The sequence below is a fragment of the Onychostruthus taczanowskii genome, unplaced genomic scaffold, assembly GCF_017590055.1.
Source record: "Onychostruthus taczanowskii isolate IOZ18803 unplaced genomic scaffold, ASM1759005v1 scaffold55, whole genome shotgun sequence".
NCBI classification, from domain to species: Eukaryota; Metazoa; Chordata; class Aves; order Passeriformes; family Passeridae; genus Onychostruthus; species Onychostruthus taczanowskii.
In genome coordinates this window covers 3,451,499-3,466,595 of record NW_024503124.1, presented here as the reverse complement: position 1 = coordinate 3,466,595, position 15,097 = coordinate 3,451,499, and the positions used below count along the sequence as shown (strand labels likewise).

General features: G+C 44.2%; 1 protein-coding gene across 4 annotated transcripts in view; it reads left to right on the top strand.

Moving 5' to 3' along the window:
* VRK2 (VRK serine/threonine kinase 2) overlaps positions 1-15,097 on the top strand; it is a 37,061-nt gene that overhangs the window by 20,445 nt on the left and 1,519 nt on the right. For 2 of the 4 annotated variants that reach the window (XM_041417255.1, XM_041417258.1), the window contains 5 exons: positions 7,341-7,461; positions 9,262-9,320; positions 10,495-10,685; positions 13,604-13,777; positions 14,069-14,275. In XM_041417255.1, coding sequence (XP_041273189.1) covers positions 7,341-7,461; positions 9,262-9,320; positions 10,495-10,685; positions 13,604-13,777; positions 14,069-14,275 — 752 coding nt within the window. Of the gene's footprint in view, positions 1-7,340; positions 7,462-9,261; positions 9,321-10,494; positions 10,686-13,603; positions 13,778-14,068; positions 14,276-14,979; positions 15,075-15,097 lie in introns of all 4 variants that reach the window. The other 2 variants (XM_041417257.1, XM_041417256.1) reach the window with 2 other exon arrangements.

The window sequence follows — 15,097 nt, the reverse complement described above, 5'->3', positions numbered from 1 at the left end:
CAGCTGGTGCAGTGCTGTGGTTGGATTTAGGATGAGAACGACACTGATAGCACAGGGATGTTTTAGTTGTTGTGAGCAGTGCTTACCTTGAGTCAAGGACTGATGAGTTCCCCCTGCTCTGGCAGTGAGGAGCTGTGAGGGAGCGTGGCCAGGACAGCTGAGCTGGCCAGGGGGATGTTCCATACCCTGGGATAAACTGGGGGGTTGGCTGGCTGATTGCTGCTCAGGTGGTGCTGAGCAGCTCTGTTGTACATCACTTTGTCAGGGCGTTTGTTCCTTCCTTTACCTTCCTTTTCATTATTATTATTTTTAAAATTTTAGTTCAAGTATTAAATTGTTGTTATCTCAGCCCATGGGTTTTAACTTTTTTCCCTGATTCCTCCTTCCTCTCCCTCCAGGGAGGGGTAGGGGGTGAATGTCTGTGTGGTACTTTAATTGGTGGCTAGGGTTAAACCATGACAAACAGCCTGAATCCATTAAGATCAAACTGCCAGAGTTTCCCCACTTGCAGCAGAGCTCTCAACATCCCAGGGAAAATCTGCATCTGCAACGACTTCTGTTGGAGATTGCACGGGTTCAGCTGGCAGAACACAGCAATGGGTTTCCCTGCTCTCTTGGTGTGAGGCTGAGAGGCACAGAGATGCTTAGGATGCCAAAAGGCTTCCAGCAGCTGGGCCAAAGGGCTTCTTTGCTCAACAATCTCCTGGATTCCCTACTCATGGTGCAGTCTCAGCACAGTCTCCTTTACAAAGTGAGGTGGGGTGTTCTGAGAAGTCTTTAAAGACTGTTTGCAAATGGAAGGTGCAGAGACAGCCTTCATTTTGGTGTCACCCACATTTTCAGAGTGGAGTGCTTTGTTATTTCAATGCTCCAGGAATATAATTCTAATTTTCAAAATGTTATTTTATATAAATGAGATCCTTTCTAGAGGGCGTTTCCTGCGTGTGTGTAGCAACATAAGTATCTCAGCCCCTCTGAACAGCATCAGTGGCTGTGCTGAGCCAGACAAATGAGAACATTTTGACTTGTCCATGAAGCAGCTACTGAATACATGCAGTGGTTTGAGGGACATGCTGAAGCTTTAACAAAATTAGGAATTTGTACCTTTCAAAAGTGCCTCTTGGCAATGCTTGGAGCTGATACCCTCCTTGCACAGAGCCAGTCAAATGCATTCCCTTCCCAGTAATTTAAGTCAATGCTGGAGTTTCCATGGTTGGATGGACAGTTTAGCCCAGCTGTGTGCTGGGTTATTCCCCAGGATCTCTGTGGAGCTCACCAGGTGCAGAGTGTGCAGTCCACTGAGATCCAGAAAGGTTCCTACCAGTGGCCACTGCAGGGAAACACTTTGTGGTGGTGGGTTTGGTCTGCTCTGGAAAGGCCAAGTGGGATGGATGTGCTGTTCCCATGGCAGCTGCATCCTTGAGCTATGTTTGGACTTCTCCTGGAGCCAAGTAGGGCCCAGGCTGGCCTCTGCCACAGGATCCAACCTACACCATCAGCATTCCTGGATTTGTGGCAGGATCCCATCCCGACCAGCGTGTGGGTATTTGAAACTGAAACTCTTTTTACTCTGATGCAGATTTCTCAGGGCACAACTGTGTTGTTGGTTTTAGTGTCTCATTGGAGCGTACTCACTGTATTCATTTTTAAAGACCAGCCTGTATAAACAGTATTGCATTTTGGTTTGTTGATTGATAATTAAGGAGAATTATATCTGTACTCAGTGTACATTTAAAAAGTTGTTACATAGTTAGTGCTAAAAAGTAATATTTGGATCAATGCCTCCTATGGATTTTTGTAGATTTTCTCCTCACTGAGGCATGCAGTCAATACCTAATTTCTCTGGAGATTTACTGCACTTAACATATTGAGGTTCTTTTAAATACTCCAGTCCTGTGCATTGAATGTGTAAGCCCAGTTTTAATTTGCTATCATTGATGAACATAAGAGTATGAAGTACCTATGCTGAATTCCCTCCAGCATATATTTGTGTTTGCCATCGATTCCAAGCTGAGTCCTCTCCCTTCTCCCAGCATTTCACAGGAACTCTGAGCGGTGTTGCCATCTCTTGCATCAGTAGAGACCCCACTGAAGTCTGTGCAGGACTGATCTCTACATCTGCAGTAGTAAAAGCTGCTTCCCACAGGAGTGGGGGACTTTGGACAGGCTTCTCTGTGCCCCTCACATGGAGTTATGTGCTCCTTGATCTCCATCAGAGCCCTGGGACACCGGGTTTGTCCAGGGCAGTGCCAGCCTTGGGCTGATGGCAGGGAAAGCCCTGCAGCCCTTGTGCTGGTTTTGAGCTCAGCCAGAGCTGCTCAGTGGTATTAAAAACACAGCTCAGTGCTTGGCCGTTTTTCCTGTTCTGCTGACTAAAATATGTGCAGGGTTCATTTTGTGAGGAAGGATGTGCAGGAATATAAACACCTATGCCTGGAAACACATTCTTTGGGAGCCTGCTTCCAGAGAACAGAGCTCTGAGTGGCTCTGGATCAAGAGGTTGATTTGGCATCTGTCCATGCATAGTTAGGATTCAGAGGGAGCCTGCAGGATTTTTTTTCTTTTTTTTTCTCGGTCAAATGAATTATTGATCTGCTGCAGTTTGATATGTGTTTCCCAAAGACTGTGTACAGGACAAACTGTAAATCCTAAATAATAAAAGGAAAATATAACCAGTCTGGCGAAAAATGGGTGGAACTTTGCGGTGGGAAATAAATAAAAAGATGGTTGAGTTCCTGAGAGTTGGATTAGAAATGTGCCCAGCAGAGGAGGGAGCAGAAAGTGGTTGTAAGTGAAAAAAGAGTCACTAGCAAGGAAAATATTGGATGGGCTTCTACAGCCACCTCTGGAAGCTGCCAGGAATGTTCAGAAGCAGCAAAAATAAGATGAGAACAACTCTGTCACATCTTACATCTTGGGCTGTGCCTGGGAATGGGCTGTTTAATTTTGGCTGTTGTTCTCTACACCAGGAATTCAGAGAGGTAGTGAATCTCAGCTGCTTGCCCACCCCTACTTGTCAGGCCCTTACCTTTGTGATTCTTTTTTTCTGCCACACAGATGTGAAAGAAGAGTTAAAACTTCCTGTCCCCACTCTCCTGCCACATGTTGTCCTTACTGCAAGCCTGGAACCTTTTGCTTCCGACCAGGTACCGGCATCTCCTGCCACCACCACTGCATCTCCCACCCAGAACTCGTGGTGACCTTCCCTTGCACCTGCCAGCCTTCCCACTACATGAGCTTCTCCCCATCAGAGCAGAACCCCAACCCTCTTTCTTTCAGCACATCCCATTCCACCAGTCCTGATGATTCCCTCCTGGCAGCTCTGCTGTGTTCCATGCCCATTCATCCCATCGAGTGTGTATCTGTAGGATTCCAGTTTGGGAGAGAGAGCGTGGCTGGCCCAGGAAGTGTCCCTGTCTGCCATGTCACAGGCTGGGTTCTCTGCAAGAGCTGTACTCCAGCTGTGATGGTGCCATGGATTTTCCTTTCCAGCAATCCGTGGTTGGTGGTTACTGTCAGGGAGTACTTGAGCAATGTGCCAAGCAGGGCTGGGCATGAGGAGAGCAGAGATGGTTCCTGGCTGGCTTTTGCCCTGTCTGAGGCTGGATGACTCTGTGGAATGGCCTCCAAGCACTAAATGTATCATTAATTTATTTCTCTAAACCCTTCTGTGGAGCCACCCACTATTCCATTGGTCATCATCCTGCTGCAGGGAGTTCCTCAGACTGACCAGGACCTGGGGGAAGGAATACTTCCTCATCTGCTTTTTGGGGTTTTTTTTTGTCTTTTGATTTCTCCTACCCCTAATAGAGGCACTGATTTTTGTCAAGTCTTGTATTTGTCTGGTTTTTAATCATCTCAGCCTTGAGTTAAGTTATATCACTTTGTGAAGATACATTTTTATCATAATTGTATTTCACCATGATCATGTTTACTGTCCTTTCCTTTATGGGCTTTTGCCTTGCTGGCTGAGGTGTGAGTTCTCTTTGCTTTGAGTTACCATAGATTGGTGTCCTGTAATGCCAGTGAGAATTGGAGGTGCCACTGCACATCCATGCAATATGAGCAACCAGGATGATCCTGCTTATGAAAGGCTTCTAATCCAAAAAATCACTACAGTGAAATTATCATGTAACAGTGCTTATTAAAAATAAGAGAATATTTCATCTGTCACTTGTTAGCTCTTTACAGAAGAGAAAATCAGCTAAACAGAGGCCTTAGAGAAACGCTTATTAAAAATAAGAGAATATTTCATCTGTCACTTGTTAGCTCTTTACAGAAGGCTGGAGAAAATCAGCTAAATAGAGGCTATAGAGAAATCTCCCATTTCTACTTCTGTTTCAGAGGAGTTTCTGGGAGCAGTGGAGTTTTGAGAGCATATTGTGGCTGTAGTGATATCCCTGATCTATTTGGAAATAAGAATCTGAATATAAATTAGAGTGGAGATAGCTGCCAAATTCAGTGTACAGAGATACATCATCTATTTTCTTCTCAGGTGAATTGCTTCAGTTATTCTGAGTTATTGGAGCCTGTGCCTGTGTGTTGAGTATGTTTGTGGTATATTTAAAACTCTGATTTCATTGATGTGGTTGTGAGTTCATCAGCTTCAGGGGAGTTATTCCTGATTTATCTTGGCAGGACTGAGAACAGAATCAGGCCTTAAATCTCCAAATTAAGAAATTAAACTTTAAAGACATTGTGAAATAAAATACCACTGATACCTTTCTGTTAAATACTACTTCATATGAGACGAAAATAATAGTAAAAAAAATCCTGTGAGTAGAAAAGCAGAAATCAAACATCTATTAAAAAAGAAAAAAAAAAAACCAGCAAGTTTTTAGCAGAGAAGTAAGAATTTGATTTAAATAAGTATTAGTTGGAGTGTATACTCTTGTAACTGTGACAAGTTATCAAGCAGAATTGTTTTATTTTCACCTGGCTGTCATATTTAAAGTGAAGGCAGATTGATTTCTCTCCGTTGATGTTTATCAAGAATTCCTGTAATCTTCAGTTGTGTGAGCAGATTTATTTTTGCAAGTAAACATATCATTGAAATTTATCTATTAGTGCTCGATTTGACATGAAAATCTAATAACTCCTTTGTCCATAGATAATACTAACTCGTTAAAGATTAATCAATTACTTTTTAACAAGGATCTAAATGATTTAAAAGGTTGAGGGATTTCACTTATATGGAGCAGAGGGAAATAAGCAAGTACAGCTAAAGAATCAAATGCTGACATTTTCAAGTGGTTCTACAAAAACCCCAAGTAAATGTCTGTATTTAGCAGCACTTGTGGTGGCCAGGGAGATGAAGGGGTAGGGGACTCACTGTCTCCTGTGGAACTGTTCCTGTTGCTGCTGGGCAGAGGTGCTTTGCTCCTTTTTGTTGTCCCTGTGCCTCCTGTGGCTTTGGGCAGGTGTCAGCCGAGGCTTTTGCTTTGTCATGGCTTTGTCCCAGGAGCTGCAGGTGAGAGGGAATGTCATTAGTCATGGCCAAACTGTGAAGAAACTTTAATCTCTGGGACTGTTTTGTCAGAAAATGACTTTTCTTGGGGTAACACCTGAAATCTGATTGCTTTGCTGTTATTTATAGATGCACATCAATGAATCCCCCTCGTGGAAAAAAGCTGCCCGTTGGAATTCTGACAATTTTCCTCAAAAGGCCACTTTCTGTAGCCTCTCTCACACAAACAGGTGCCAGAAAGACATTGTGAAAATTAGAGGATCAGCAGTCAAAAACGCTGGCTTATATGGATCCAATCTGGAATTGCCATAATGGAAAAAAGAGTTGTGAACATGTGTGTGTGAATGGAACTGTTCCACAGTTACTGGGAGATTTATGGCCAGAGAAATCACTACAGAACAGCAAGTGGTAGAGATTGTGTTTTTATTTTAATATGGGAGCCAAGTCTTGCATTAGGACGTTGCTGAATCCAGGGCAGGAAACAAACGACGCCCAAGGGACAGCGCAGCGGTGTTGGATCCAGGGCCTTTAATAATCCCAAGCCTAAGAGCAGTTAAGATAGGGAATGTATAAAAACTAATCTGCTGCTTTTACAGTAATGTGTGTACAGCAACGAGGGACAGTTATGATGTGTTGGCACCGTGGCTTTTAGCAGATGACTTCTTAAATTAAAAGATAAGTTCACCGAGTGACTTTCTGGAATTTATTTAATGAAGGCCCATAAAATATGATATCTGTTTACAGCTGGATTAACAGCACAGTGCTCAGCTACTGGTCTTTACACTGGATAAAAAGTGCCAAACAAGTCTGAACTCTCCTTTCCTTCTTGGAAAGCACAAATTCATTTTGGAAAAGCATAAATTTAACTTCTACATTTGTCTGTCTTTAATCATGACAAGCAGTTTCTGGTTTTGTAGATTCCATGTGGTTTTGACATGCAAACTGAGGCTGCAAGTCAAAGAAATCCTGCAGTGCTCCTGCTTGTTCAGTTTTAGCAAGTTTGGTTTCCTCTGGGAACAGCAAGCACAAGCAATTCTGTTGATATTGCACTTTTCCCATCCCTCTTTCTCTAGGAAAAGCCAATCTATAGATTTAACTTCAGTTTTTCTGCGTAGATGATGCTCAGGGATGGGATTAATTTTTGATTTAATTTTGTCTCCTGTATTTGTGTCTGCCTGGGGCGTGCAGAGAGTAAGTTGTTCCTGAAATAACTTCCTTTTTGGAAGCAGCAGTGGGAAGTTCACCCAGGACTTTGCTAAACAGCGAGTGCATTTTGGGCTGTGCCGAGCTCCGCAGGCGCTGCTGGAGCCGGGAGCAGGCTCAGGCGAGTCAGTGCACACTAGATGGCACTTTTGTCCCAGCATCCGAGTTCAAGCGGCTCCACGGGAGAACAGGAAAGGCCATCAGTGTTTAGTCTGCTCTCACAGAGTCCCTGCATGACCAATGTGGACCCCATGGACTTCCTGGAACATGTGTTAGCAATTTAGCAGCAGACATTTATTTCTTTGTTTTACTGCTTGGCTCTTTGAGAAAGTGTTGGTACTCAGTTATGGGCTGTCTGGATCATGTCAGAGGCCATGGGGATCAAGTCCATGTGACAGGCCAGACTGAGGAAGGATGGAGTTGGAGGAGGTGAGGAAGCTGACCCTCACTTGAGCAGGAACAAGTCGCTGCCTGTCTGTGGCCTGTGGCCAAATGCCGGGGCGGTTCAGGTCTAATACAGCTGAACAAACAAAACACTTTGCCCATTTGGCTTCTTCATATTTCATCAGCACCAGTTCAATCAAAGTCTTTTCTATTTCCTAAGAAGAGGTTCCTATTCTTAATTGTATTTTTTTTTTCTCTTCCCCCCTCCCCCTTTCCCACATTTTAGCCCCATCCAGACGAGGTGACCTTGAAATCCTTGGCTACTGCATGCTGCACTGGCTGTGTGGGAAGCTGCCCTGGGAGCAGAACCTCAAGGACCCTGTAGCTGTCCAGAGTGCAAAAACAAAGTAAGGACAACACCCCCACACACATGGACACACCAGCCTGGAACCCTGCAGCATCCTCACTGCCTCCCAGCTCTGGGAAACACAGCTTTCCATGCTGTAGAACAGCACCTTAGGAGAAAGCTAAAACAATTTTCCTTAATTAAGAGAGATGTTGGAAGCAGTTAAAACGGGAACTTTATGTGCATGTCTACCCTTCTTTGCATGTTTATGTCTGTGCTGCTGTGAGGAGAGGATGGATTCCAGTGCACAGCACACAGGCATTTTGTCTGCTGTGTATTTTTCCAATGCTCTTTTTTTTCCCCAAGAAATCATTTGTAAATTAGCACGGGCCTTGGTGCACATACAGAAGGTTGTTGTGTGGTTCCATTAAACTTCACGGGCACTTTGTGGAGACCGTAGTACAAACATCTCTTGGAGGTTTTTCCACATGTGCACTCAATTTATTTAACTTTCATTATGATACTGTTTTTCAAATGTTTTCCTGTAGGTTTTTAATGTTACATAAGCCTACTGCCATTACAAACAATTAAATACCAAAACACTAAAGAGCTTGGTGAAAATCTTTCCTTTTTCCCAGCACGACTTGGAGCTCACTGGAGCAACAACAGTGCATCAGTGTTTTCTTCCTCTGCTCTCCCAGCCGGGACTGGAGGCAGTTAACTGCACGTGGTACCTGCAGCAGGCTCCACAGCACAGGAGTTACCCAGAGCTGTAACATGGCAAAGCAGGAGGCAGCAGACTTTTAAGTAGGGCAGGTGACAGCAGAGGTACCTGCTGGGGCTGGCTGATCCCCGAAATCATCGCGGCAGCGGCTCCCGGCACAGGGAAGGGCGGCTGCAGCCTGCGCCGGGGCTGAGCCGGCTGGGGATGTTGACACTCTCTTCTGTGTTTAATATTTCTTCTTTTGAAGTTCTGGTCATTACACAGCCCCCCTGCAAGGTAACACTTATACAATTCGATGGGAAATCAATTTAATCAATCAAGCTGTTCCACCTATTCTTCCCTTTCCGTTAACCCTTGGTTGGCTCATGTTTCCAGGATGCTGGGCAAAAGGAGGCTTCAAGGAAATGCCCAGAAAATTACACAGATTCCACTTATCAGAAATATCTTCTTACTCTAATGAATTGCATTCCTGGAATTAGGTATCTTGCCCAAGTTATCCCTCTTATCTGTCTTAATTTTCAGGTTTCTCTGGGTGCTGGACTTCCCAGGATGGGGGCTGGTGTTATTCCTGTTTTTAGGAATTGATGCCAAGCTTCTTTGCTGTTCCTGTTTCTGAATGGACAGGAATTCCAGCTGTGGCCCTACTGTTTATGGAGTGTGTGGGACTTTGGGTGATGTGACCTCCCTGTCCCCTTGTGGTCCTGCCGTGCCTGGGTGTAACTTTGGCAGGCGTGTGCTCCATGGCAGAGGGGACCCGATGCTAAATGATAGGAAGGCAGAGCAGAACTGCTGCTTAAATTCCAGAATAGAAATGGGAATCATCAATCTGAAATTAGAACGAGCCATTTGGCTCAAAGGGCTTTTGTTTTTCCTTCTAAAAAGCTTAAAATATGTGCAGAGAAAAATTTAAAGTGCAGTTTTAGGTGTCAGCTGGTCTTGGTGAAACCAGCAGTGTGCAAAGAGTTAAAAATGGAGCTGGTGAGGGGAGATCTGGGTTCAAAAGCAGTCCTGTGAATCATTAGCTATCCTGGAGGTCCACTCCCTTTGGAGCTGAGACTTGCTGTCTTCCTAAATCCCAAATGAGGAATCACCTGCTCCAAAAGCGCATTAAACTGTTGCACTCTGGTGTTGTTTCAGACTTATGGATGAGCTCCCAGATTCAGTGCTGAGGTGGGATTCTCCTGGAAGCAGCTGCAGTAAGTGTACTTGCACCTGTACCCTCTGGCTCTTCAGCCTCTTCCGACACACAGTTCAGTGTCTGACTCTGGGGGGGAGCAGAAGAGAGGGAAAGTAACACAAATTGAACAAAGTCTTTGACAAAAAAAAAAAAGAATCTTGCTCAGTCTGTGCTGTATCCCATGGAGTGACATAAGGGATCTTGGCCATATGTATTCCAAGGTGTTGGGAAGCAGTGACTATCTTGGAAACAGAAGTAGCTGTTAGTATGGAAATAGTAAGCAACTGTCTACCAAAGGTTTATTGCTCAGTCCTCAGAGTTTGAAAAAGCAAATGGATGCACAGTTTGTCTTGTCTTGTTTCTTCCTTCCCTGAAATACAAAAGTAACCCAGGGAAAACACCAAAAGGTCAGTATCTATTTTTGATTTATTCCCTTATTTTCCTAGCACTTTTGTATTGGAATTACTGGAATGCAATGTGTATTAGGTGAAATTTATTCATGATGTGTATACATATTTAATAAATCTTTCCTGCTGGGATTTGACCAGATGCTAATATCTGGTGTAGCACTCCAGTTTTAGGATACACTTGGGTCTTCAACTGAAAGAAAAGTTTGAACCCCCCATATGTTTTTCCTGCTAGCATTATTTCTGCCCATTCGGTGGTTTCCCTGTTTTTTGAACCACTTGATGGAAAAATGTTGCTGCTGTTGGACTGTTTTGGGATGCAATCAGAAAAACAATAGTAGGGTTTGAAGAAAAAAAAAAAAAAGTTGTATTTTTCCAAAACAGTTCCAGTATAGTATTTATGCATAGATTTATAGATTAAAATAATACTGTTCAGAGTCATTAATATTTAAGGGGATATTGTGATCTATCAAAGACTTTCCTCTTCTACACAGAACTATCAATACCTGTTGGTAAAATGTTTTCATTTTTATCCTTGGATAGCTGTCAATGCTGTGGGAATTAGTGCATGAACATAACAAGATGGAGCATTTCAAGCCTGGCTTGTTTATCCAAGTCTGTCTTTTCCTTTTCTCCTCCCAAAAAGACAAGACATTGTCAGTTCTGTGTTTTGAGTGTGCCTTCAGCTGAAATTGTGTTGTCTCATTTGGCATCCGTGTTGGAATGAGATCCTTTCTGAACTTCTGGGGTTGCACTCTGAAATTCACACTCAAATCTGCTCTACAGGTGAAATAGCCAAGTTTCTGGCCTCTGTTTCTGGCTTAGCTTATGCTGAGAAGCCCAAGTATCAAGTGCTGAAGAAAATCCTGCTGGATGGCCTGGAGTCGAGCGGGATGCGCTACGACGGCCCTCTGGAATTTTCCGCGGCAGCAGCAGCAGCGTGTGCACGGAATCACCTTGCTGCTAAGGTGTCCAGAGTGAGTGAGACAGCTCCTGCCTCTTCCCTTCCCTCATGGAGGGGAAGAAATGGTTAAAGCTCTCAAAATGAGACTGACACAGCAGTTCTTCTGCCTTAAATACACCATGTTTGTTAATTCCTGTTTCCCCTGGCTTTGCTAAAAAGTGGAATGTCAACCCTCAAGGAGGAAGAACTGCCATGAGTCCTTTTGACCCACAGGCTCTCACTTCAAAGCAGTAGGTCTGTGGAGAATGATTTACTTTCAGGATAATGGGGAAGTCAAGGACTTTGTTCACTAACATCTTGAAGACAGGCCTGAATGCCAGGTTTTTCCTTCGTCCCAGATTAAAAGCAAAGTTACCTTTATTAGTGACAGCATTTAATTCATTTTCTTGCTTTCAGGCTGTTCTTTGTCATTTGCCTTTATCCTCCTGCCGCCCCAGTGTGGAGGAGATGTTCCTGTGGCTTTAGCTGTGCCGTTGGTGTGCGCTGGCACAGGGTTTTCCAAGTGACACAGCTCTCCTGTGCTGTTTTCCTGCGGTGCTCTGAGTTAATAAAGCCCAGCTTCCCTAAGCAGAGAGGGAGGTAATTAGCAGTTTTGCTGGGAAATGTCAGTGCCGTTGTTCCTGTGGAAGTGCCCGCATGCAGCAGCCCCGTGCGGGGCTCTGGGGCGTGTGCAATAAGGCAGGGTCAGGGTCCCATCCATTTTTAATATTCCTGGTGAACTTTGGACCATCACAAGTGTACGTGAGCCAAGAATGCAGGATGCAAACTAATGTGACTGATAGGCTGCGAGATGAATGGTGATTCAAGTATCAGTGCACAGATGGTTCTGATTTGCTGAGTTTTGTAGCTGCTGCAACTGAAGACATAAAATATCCTTCTAGTCATAAATTAGCTCTTTGGAAGCAAAACCTTGGCACCAGAGCTTTACAACCTTCAATTAGTAGGGAAAGAAGTATTTGAATGACTGTGGTATTGACATCTGTAGGCCTGCATAGTAATCATTCCTAATAGAAGAGAATATCTGTTTGAGGGGGTTTTGCATGGCTAATTAACCACCAGTGAGAATATGTAATTTTTTCATGATCTCCTGATTGTCACCTTTCTCTCATGATACAATTAGATTTTATTGTAGCAAGTGCCTCACGAACCAATTGTCAGCACTATTTACGTATTGTGGAAGGCAGAACAAAAGTTCACGTTTAATGAAAAGGTACCGGGTTTTGATCTTGGTAATTACAGATACTTAGTTTAGCACTTTTATTGACTTTTCTGGTTTTACCCCTTTTCTTTTTTTTTTTATTTTAACAAAACCAAAAGCTGTTTTGGTGACTGGACTTGTGTGGCTGTGATGGTGACCACTGTGCCCTCACTCATTTGAGAAGCTCTTTTAAGTTTGCACTCTTTTGTGAACTGACTCAGAGCATCAGGTAGCTGTGAACTGATCTCCAGCTGATCCTGCTGGATCTCTGTTTCACAGGAGTCTTTGATTTCTTAGAGTCAGACACTAAATAGTAAATCTGTTTCCTTCTTAAGCCTGGTCAAAAGCTCGACAGTCTGTGGCATAAAAGATGATCCCAACCTTGCAGGCTGCAGGAGCTGCTGCTGCACTGGATATTTGCAGGTCACACCCCCCTGGAAAATCCCTGGCTGAGGAGTGAATGGTTGTCACCATTCCTGTGCTGCAGGGTTCAGTGGGATTGGGTGTGATGGCCAGGAACAGGACTGGGGGAATGCTTGGGTGTTACTAAATCTTGGCACCTGTCAGCACTTTCTCAGGGAAATCTGTAATGCTGTGTCTCACTTCTTGGAACAGTGAGAACACTGGGATCACCTGTGTATGACTGCAGCCTGTTCCTTCAGCCAGTTCTGCTGCTGACATGAGCCGGTTTCCTCTAAGCACTTGCTGCAAAACAGCTGCAGAAAGGCAATTTTAGGGTTATCCAAAGGATCTAAGGACTACTTAAATACAAATAGAGAGGGCAGGTAACTGAACTCTCTTGAAATTTATTGCTATTTTTAAAAAATGCAATGTTTTAGTAGCCTGGTGCACTTGTGCTGCAGCCCTGACAGTGCTGGGTGACAGGCAGGCTCTTCCCAAAGCATTTCTTTGTGGCATTGCCTGGAGTGATCCTAGGCCTGATTCTTTTCATCTCAGTGTTCCTTCCCTTTCCCCCTCTCCTTCTCCCATTAAAGAGACAACCTTGGAACAGTGGGAGCCACTGCAAACAAGCCACTGTCTCCTCACTTGTTGCTTGTGAGCAGGATCTGACTCCAGCTGATCTGTCTGATTCCTCCTGTACCACTTTGGTACACAGGAAATGAGGAGATTTGGGGTTAATTCCCTTCTGAAGAGCCGTGAACACCTGTAACAGAGGCTCCTTGATGATGTGAAGAGCATTGCATGGATTTTAGGATATTGCTCCCTGTATAGAATCTGAATCTAATCTTGAGGTGGCATAAGAAGTGTAGCTGTAGCTATAGCCTGATTCTTGGTTCCAATTGCACACCAAAGATAGGTGATAAGATATTATTTGCATTAATTCCTGTATTTGTTTACCAGATTTTTTTGCTCTGGATAAATATTTTCAGCTTTTCTCCCTCCAGTGAAAGTGCTGATGTTGGGGCTAAATGAAAGTGGTGTGAAAGTGGGTGGAAAGCCAGGTCACTGCTTGTCTGATCTTGTAGAAATCAGACTAAAAAACAATTGCATTAATACCAACCTGTAATTTCATTATTATGAAATATAGTCATTTTTAGATGTAAACCCCCTTATTTTCACTTCTGGACCTTTAAGTGAAAACTTGGTTTTGCTTTAAGTCCTGTTTGGAAAGCGATGCAGTTGTTTAAGGTGTGTATATATGAAGATCATTCTTTTTCTGTGTGAGATCTGGGCTTTTTTTCACTGTACAAAGTGCTTACTGTGCACTCCAGGTTCGCCTCCCAAAGCCTCCATCAAAACCAGCTCAGCAGAAGGGAAAAAAGCCACAAGGTGAAGAACCTGCCTATCAAAACAAAGTGTGTGAGGGGGTGACAGGCACACAGCTCCTGGAAGAAGGAAAGCCAAGTACACGGAGCCGGAGGCGTCCCCAGGCAGAGCTGCAGCAGGTGAGGATTTGGGTGTGGCAGAGCACCCAGCTCTCCCTGTTCATTAGCTCCATGTCCATCTCGTGGGGTGGGTGAGGAGGAACAGGGCTGGAAGAGAGCCAAGGGCTCTGTCACAAACTCTAGGAGCTGGCAGATGCTTGCTGGCTTCCAATATTCCGAAGAGGAGCCCGAGTCTCTGGTAGCCCAGGGCATAAGTGCCAGGAGGGCAGTGCCTGACCTGCCCCAAACCTGGCACCTCCAAGTGCTGGATCAGGACCTGGGCTAACTCTGACCTTACTGAATTCCTTTCAGCACACAGAGTTACTGTCTGTACCTCAGTGGGCTCCCTTGCCCAGGCCTTCCCTAAAATCAGTGCAGCAGAAGGAAGACGTGGGGCACGAGGACCACTCCAGCTGCCTGAGCAGGCCCCACACCAGGGGAACACGCCAGCAGTTCCACATGGAAGAGAAGCCACTTAAATTGTACACTACCTGTCAGGAGCCTGGGCACCCAAAAAAGGTGAGGGGTTTGTGATACCATACAACAGTCACAGTGCCTTGAGAAGGAAAGATCAGCTTTTCTAAAAACAAGAGTTCCAAAAACCCCTTGAAGGCTCAACTACATGTACACAAACTGTTTGCCATGAATGCTAAAGGTTTGTGTAATTGCCTGTATGCACTGTTGGCCAGCTACCACTGCAGTTTGTGTAGCTGCAGAGCAAAGCCCTGCACGTGGATGCAAATTGTTATTCCCCAACTCTTCTATCCTCCTTTGTGGACCCTGCTGTTTGCTTGGTACAAACTTTGTTCAGTAGTTTCCTTCTCTGTGTAGTGGAAAACTTCATAGCTCTCATTACTTAAGTCCTTAAATTGTGAGATTTACATCAGAGGATTTCAGCAGTTAACAAACTCACCTTGAATATTATTGTTAATTTAGTGCATAAAAGGGCTGAATGAATAGTTTCAGTCTTACTCTTCAACCATACAGGAAAAAAAAAGAAAAAAATGAATCAGTTTTAGCACAAATGATACAGCACCACGTCCATCTCAGTGATCACTCTGTGCTCCTGTTCTCTGGAGCTCTGGTGATTTTAGTGTGTGGATTCCACCTGGTTTTCTTTCATATAAACAGATAATTTGGTTAAATGAGGACAGTTTCTAATGAGCACAAAAATGCAACTTTAAAGGTAGCTTTATGATTAATCCAAAATTCTTTGCTTCAAGCAGTCTGATCATCACTGCCTGGAGACTCCGGTACAAGCTGGGAGAGGGAAGCAGCAAAAGCACAGCTGTACCTGAGAGCACCAGGCAGGACAGTGGTGAGCAGAACCATTCTGGGAGA